The sequence below is a fragment of the Procambarus clarkii genome, chromosome 66 (assembly GCF_040958095.1).
Source record: "Procambarus clarkii isolate CNS0578487 chromosome 66, FALCON_Pclarkii_2.0, whole genome shotgun sequence".
In the NCBI taxonomy this organism is placed as follows: domain Eukaryota; kingdom Metazoa; phylum Arthropoda; class Malacostraca; order Decapoda; family Cambaridae; genus Procambarus; species Procambarus clarkii.
The window spans coordinates 19,850,411-19,856,687 of NC_091215.1; the positions used below are offsets into that span (position 1 = coordinate 19,850,411).

General features: G+C 49.8%; 1 protein-coding gene across 1 annotated transcript; it reads right to left on the bottom strand.

The window, feature by feature from the left end:
* Window positions 1-2,721: 2,721 nt before the first annotated feature.
* Window positions 2,722-6,277, bottom strand: LOC123769327 (putative uncharacterized protein ENSP00000383309). The gene is made up of 3 exons (XM_069310081.1): window positions 6,167-6,277; window positions 4,265-5,212; window positions 2,722-4,164 (listed from the first exon to the last, which is right to left on the bottom strand). Exons 1-3 carry the CDS (start codon window positions 6,275-6,277, stop codon window positions 2,722-2,724), a joined length of 2,502 nt encoding a protein of 833 aa, XP_069166182.1.

Below are 6,277 nucleotides of genomic sequence, written 5' to 3' on the forward strand. Positions count from 1 at the left end.
ATGAACCGCCAAAAAGTTCACTTTTTTGTACTTTTAATTTTATAAGAGTCCTGAAAAAAGAGCTAAAACCAAACTCAAACATTGTGAGGCTTAATATAGCACATATATGTACTATATTAGGTCTAATATAGCGTGGTTTAGGCCTAGGATTGCTAGAGATGTTAGTGTAATTTAAGTTTGGTTCTATATTTGCTGCGTTGATTTTTTTCCCCCTCATTTGGCCGAATTCTATAATGCAAACGTCAACTTATTGTTGGTCCATCATAACACATTGGTTCTTCGAAGCTCATGGCTATAGTAAGTCTATATCTATAGTATCATTTTACGAAGTCTGTTATTTTGGTGAAAAACATTCTTTCCATAGTGTTATAATATTGTTTTGGTTCATTAATGTTTATTAGGATTGCAGAGTGACACACATCTCTCTCAGCAAGGTGAGATTAAGGCGGTTATTTTCCTTTAATGACTGTGTTCCAGCAACCCGTTCTCGCAAATTTAATAAGTCAATATTGACTTATTAAATATGTGCATAGGTGACATACTTAACATAATAGATACCCTTAAAAAGATTCATAGAAAACACCGACCTTACCTAACCTTGTTAGTATCTTAAGATAAGCATCTTATTGCTTCGTAATTACAATTATTACCTAACCTATAATAGGTATAGGTTAAGTAAGGTTAGGTAAGGTCGGTGTTTTCTATGAATCTTTTTAGGGGTATCTATTATGTTTAGTATATCACCTATGCACGTAGTTAATAAGTCAATATTGACTTTACGAATTTGCGAGAACGGGTTGGAACAGTAGGCATGTTAGTGCTATAGTGAAGATTGACGTTTATACACTACCTTTACCGAGTGATTAACGCCGGAGTTTTACAAATTTTGTTTATGACTATTTTCAATTATTTAACCTTTCATCCAGTACTGAAAATACATATAGTTACTATAAATTGATATATAAATCACACGCGATTGAACCCCCCTCCCTACCACAAGAAAAATAATCACCGTTTTGTACTATTAATTGAGCATGTTAGGCCTAAGCTTGTGTATGTTAGACCGAGGATTGTTATTTAGGCCTCGGCCAGGTTAGGGTTACTCTCACATTCTGTTATGCCTATTAATATTCCTATAATTCAAAACTAGAAATAAAATTGGTTTGCATATATCAACATTTTGAATATATCTGCATTACAATCAATTTAATTTCACTGTACCTGTATGCAGTTATAACCTGTTTTAGTCGTATTGAAGATGATAATATCTTAATTGACTAAAACAAAAAATATTCCATCAATTTTTACACTATTCATTACTGAGAAAGTGTTAGTAGATTGTATTAAATTTTTCGTGAGGTATAATCCACCTCTCTACCCTAAAATCGGCCAGAACAAAATTTGATGAAAGTGACTAAATACATCCAAACCTTTTACACATTTTTATGGGATATATAAAAGTTTGAGCTCACTGTTATTGCTTGTTGCAAGGGTCCTGTTGAGTGTGCTCGCCAGACCACGTCGTAACAGTGGTAAAAGGTTATTTCATATATATAAATATAATTCTGTAACAGCCTAGAAAGCAGTGCTGTTTTGAATGTGTATAGCAAGTTTAATGTTAAGAGATACACACATATATATATATATATATATATATATATATATATATATATATATATATATATATATATATATATATAGGCTTGTTCGCATTTGTGTTCCTCACGTGTGCCCCAAAGAATGAGGTGATTTGGTAAAATGCTATGCCCAAGATTACTATCCGAGTGCCGGCGGTGGGGTGGTTCAAATAGCCTCGGCTATCACCTCATTATGTCCGGTCGTGATGGTCAAGTGGATTAAGGCGTCTTGTACATACCAGTTGCGTTGCTTCTGGGAGTATGGGTTCGAGTCACTTCTGGGGTGTGAGTTTTCAGTTGCATATTGTCCTGGGGACCATTCAGGCTTGTTCGCATATATATATATATATATATATATATATATATATATATATATATATATATATATATATATATATATATAAATAATACGAAAGATAATTACTTGTTACTTATCGGTAGAGACACGGTCTCGCTTCATGCAGGTCGGCGTTCAATCCCCTACGATCCAAGTGCTTGGGGACCATTCGTTCTCCCCGTCCCATACCAAATCCTTATCCTGATCCCTTCCCAGTGATCAGGATCAAGTCGTAATGGCTTAGTGCTTTTTCTTGATAGTTCCCTCCCCCCTTGTTTGTCCAAAGTTGGAGGCCAAATGCTTCAGGTTAGCCTCACCCAAATTTGTAGGGGAAATGGTCTAGGGTATGGGACGGACATAGGCTCGTCGGGGTCGGCTTAAGTTAAATATTTTTTTTTTTTGCGTCACGCTATAATTGCAGTTTTTATGGAATCAAGTGTAAAATATTTGATGTGCTTCTCGCAGAGTTTCCTGTCATTCGTAAAAATACATTTTCTGAGAGACCCATAAAGTTATTTCAGTGCTTTTAATAGTAAATTTCATGAGAAATGGAGAAAGGGAGAGGAAGATGAGGGGGAGGGACTGAGAGACACTCTGTCACTCAGAGAGGGAGGGACACTCTCTCACTCTCTCACTCACACTCACACTCACACTTACATTCACACACACACACACACACACACACACACACACACACAGAATAAGAGGAGAGGGCATGTCACACATTGGGTAAGTCAAACAACATTGTCAAACGTTGCGTAAAATTATTGTATTCTCGGTGGTGTGGGCGGGGGAGACCTCGGTACTCTGGTGGGCGGGGGAGACCTCGGTACTCTTGGTGGGCGGGGGAGACCTCGGTACTCTGGTGGGCGGGGGAGACCTCGGTACTCTGGTGGGCGGGGGAGACCTCGGTACTCTGGTGGGCGGGGGAGACCTCGGTACTCTGGTGGGCGGGGGAGACCTCGGTACTCTGGTGGGCGGGGGAGACCTCGGTACTCTGGTGGGCGGGGGAGACCTCGGTACTCTGGTGGGCGGGGGAGACCTAGGTACTCTGGTGGGCGGGGGAGACCTCGGTACTCTGGTGGGCGGGGGAGACCTCGGTACTCTGGTGGGCGGGGGAGACCTCGGTACTCTGGTGGGCGGGGGAGACCTCGGTACTCTGGTGGGCGGGGGAGACCTCGGTACTCTGGTGGGCGGGGGAGACCTCGGTACTCTGGTGGGCGGGGGAGACCTCGGTACTCTGGTGGGCGGGGGAGACCTCGGTACTCTGGTGGGCGGGGGAGACCTCGGTACTCTGGTGGGCGGGGGAGACCTCGGTACTCTGGTGGGCGGGGGAGACCTCGATACTCTGGTGGGCGGGGGAGACCTCGGTACTCTGGTGGGCGGGGGAGACCTCGGTACTCTGGTGGGCGGGGGAGACCTAGGTACTCTGGTGGGCGGGGGAGACCTCGGTACTCTGGTGGGCGGGGGAGACCTCGGTACTCTGGTGGGCGGGGGAGACCTCGGTACTCTGGTGGGCGTGGGAGACCTTGGTACTCTGGTGGGCGGGGGAGACCTAGGTACTCTGGTGGGCGGGGGAGACCTCGGTACTCTGGTGGGCGGGGGAGACCTAGGTACTCTGGTGGGCGGGGGAGACCTCGGTACTCTGGTGGGCGGGGGAGACCTAGGTACTCTGGTGGGCGGGGGAGACCTCGGTACTCTGGTGGGCGGGGGAGACCTAGGTACTCTGGTGGGCGGGGGAGACCTAGGTACTCTGGTGGGCGGGGGAGACCTAGGTACTCTGGTGGGCGGGGGAGACCTCGGTACTCTGGTGGGCGGGGGAGACCTAGGTACTCTTGGTGGGCGGGGGAGACCTCGGTACTCTGGTGGGCGGGGGAGACCTCGGTACTCTGGTGGGCGGGGGAGACCTCGGTACTCTGGTGGGCGGGGGAGACCTCGGTACTCTGGTGGGCGGGGGAGACCTCGGTACTCTGGTGGGCGGGGGAGACCTCGGTACTCTGGGTGGGCGGGGGAGACCTCGGTACTCTGGTGGGCGGGAGAGACCTCGGTACTCTTGGTGGGCGGGGGAGACCTTGGTACTCTTGGTGGGCGGGGGAGACCTCGGTACTCTGGGTGGGCGGGGGAGACCTCGGTACTCTGGTGGGCGGGGGAGACCTCGGTACTCTGGTGGGCGGGGGAGACCTCGGTACTCTGGGTGGGCGGGGGAGACCTTGGTACTCTGGTGGGCGGGGGAGACCTTGGTACTCTGGTGGGCGGGGGAGACCTAGGTACTCTGGTGGGCGGGGGAGACCTCGGTACTCTTGGTGGGCGGGGGAGACCTCGGTACTCTGGTGGGCGGGGGAGACCTCGGTACTCTGGTGGGCGGGGGAGACCTCGGTACTCTGGTGGGCGGGGGAGACCTCGGTACTCTGGTGGGCGGGGGAGACCTCGGTACTCTGGTGGGCGGGGGAGACCTCGGTACTCTGGTGGGCGGGGGAGACCTCGGTACTCTGGTGGGCGGGGGAGACCTCGGTACTCTGGTGGGCGGGGGAGACCTCGGTACTCTGGTGGGCGGGGGAGACCTCGGTACTCTGGTGGGCGGGGGAGACCTAGGTACTCTTGGTGGGCGGGGGAGACCTCGGTACTCTTGGTGGGCGGGGGAGACCTCGGTACTCTTGGTGGGCGGGGGAGACCTAGGTACTCTTGGTGGGCGGGGGAGACCTCGGTACTCTTGGTGGGCGGGGGAGACCTCGGTACTCTGGTGGGCGGGGGAGACCTCGGTACTCTTGGTGGGCGGGGGATACCTCGGTACTCTTGGTGGGCGGGGGAGACCTCGGTACTCTGGTGGGCGGGGGAGACCTCGGTACTCTTGGTGGGCGGGGGAGACCTCGGTACTCTTGGTGGGCGGGGGAGACCTCGGTACTCTTGGTGGGCGGGGGAGACCTAGGTACTCTTGGTGGGCGGGGGAGACCTCGGTACTCTTGGTGGGCGGGGGAGACCTCGGTACTCTGGTGGGCGGGGGAGACCTCGGTACTCTTGGTGGGCGGGGGATACCTCGGTACTCTTGGTGGGCGGGGGAGACCTCGGTACTCTGGTGGGCGGGGGAGACCTCGGTACTCTTGGTGGGCGGGGGAGACCTCGGTACTCTTGGTGGGCGGGGGAGACCTCGGTACTCTGGGTGGGCGGGAGAGACCTCGGTAGAGATGTCATCGTTATCTGGTGACGTCTGGATTTGAGTGTCGACATGATATCGAAGTCGCTATTTAGTATATTAAAGTGGGGTCTTAATTTTTCTTATGATTATGACTTCCAAGATTTACAATATTCTTTGCCCAGTGGTATATTCCAGGATATTATACTAGTATAATCTACTAGCATGTTGCTAGTGACTGGTGTGTTATGTTCACGTTGAATATGGTTACTAGGGGCACCAGCTTGCAGGTGGCAGGTCAGTCTTCTCCAAGGCTTTGTGGTTAGGTTATCTTGAGATGATTTCGGGGCTTTTAGTGTCCCCGCGGCCCGGTCCTCGACCAGGCCTCCACCCCCAGGAAGCAGCCCGTGACAGCTGACTAACTCCCAGGTACCTATTTACTGCTAGGTAACAGGGGCATTCAGGGTGAAAGAAACTTTGCCCATTTGTTTCTGCCTCGTGCGGGAATCGAACCCGCGCCACAGAATTACGAATCCTGCGCGCTATCCACCAGGCTACGAGACCCCAGGTGGTGGCCATACAACCGCAAGGGAATCGTTGGGAGATCGAGGGTGACATCCTTCACTGGCACGAGTAAATTGGTACACCACGTTTGCTTTTTAGAGAGGGTTGTGTTGTTTATTGAGGCTGTTCTTGAATATTAAATTAGCAGTCTGTTTTGTTTTGTAGTTAATTCAATCTTTGGTCTGGGGCTGTCGGTTTCACACGATTTGTAATTATATTTTTAATTATTCTTTCCTCAGTTTTGTATTGTGAGCTCATATTGGATTTGTAATAGTTTTATGGGAGGAGTTGTTTGTTGTTAGTTGTTCTTCCCGGTTATACCATGTTTCTAAATAACTTCTGATATGGGTTTTGACTTCTCTATTCGTGTTCCCGTTTTTCATTAATACTTGAAGGCTTCTGTCCAGTTGTTTTTGTATGTTATGTCAGTCGGAACAATGAGTGAGGGCTCTGCTTATAAGTCAGTTCATCACACTAGTCTTATATCCGGGCATTCACCGTGGCCATTGATGCACACTTCAATGTTGGTGGTTTAGTATAAACTTGTGTGGTGAAAGTGTTGTCCTTGGTTCTCGCGTTGACATCGAGCAAAGGGAGTGCACCAGCCAT

Coding starts and splice junctions, on each gene's coding strand:
- LOC123769327 (XM_069310081.1), bottom strand. CDS start 6,277: ATGGCTGGTGCACTCCCTTTGCTCGATGTCAACGCGAGAACCAAGGAC. Junction 5,213..6,166: donor AGTGTGCATCAATGGCCACG/GTGAATGCCCGG, acceptor TATACTAAATAG/CGACTTCGATATCATGTCGA. Junction 4,165..4,264: donor CGCCCACCAAGAGTACCGAG/GTCTCCCCCGCC, acceptor CCGCCCACCCAG/AGTACCGAGGTCTCCCCCGC.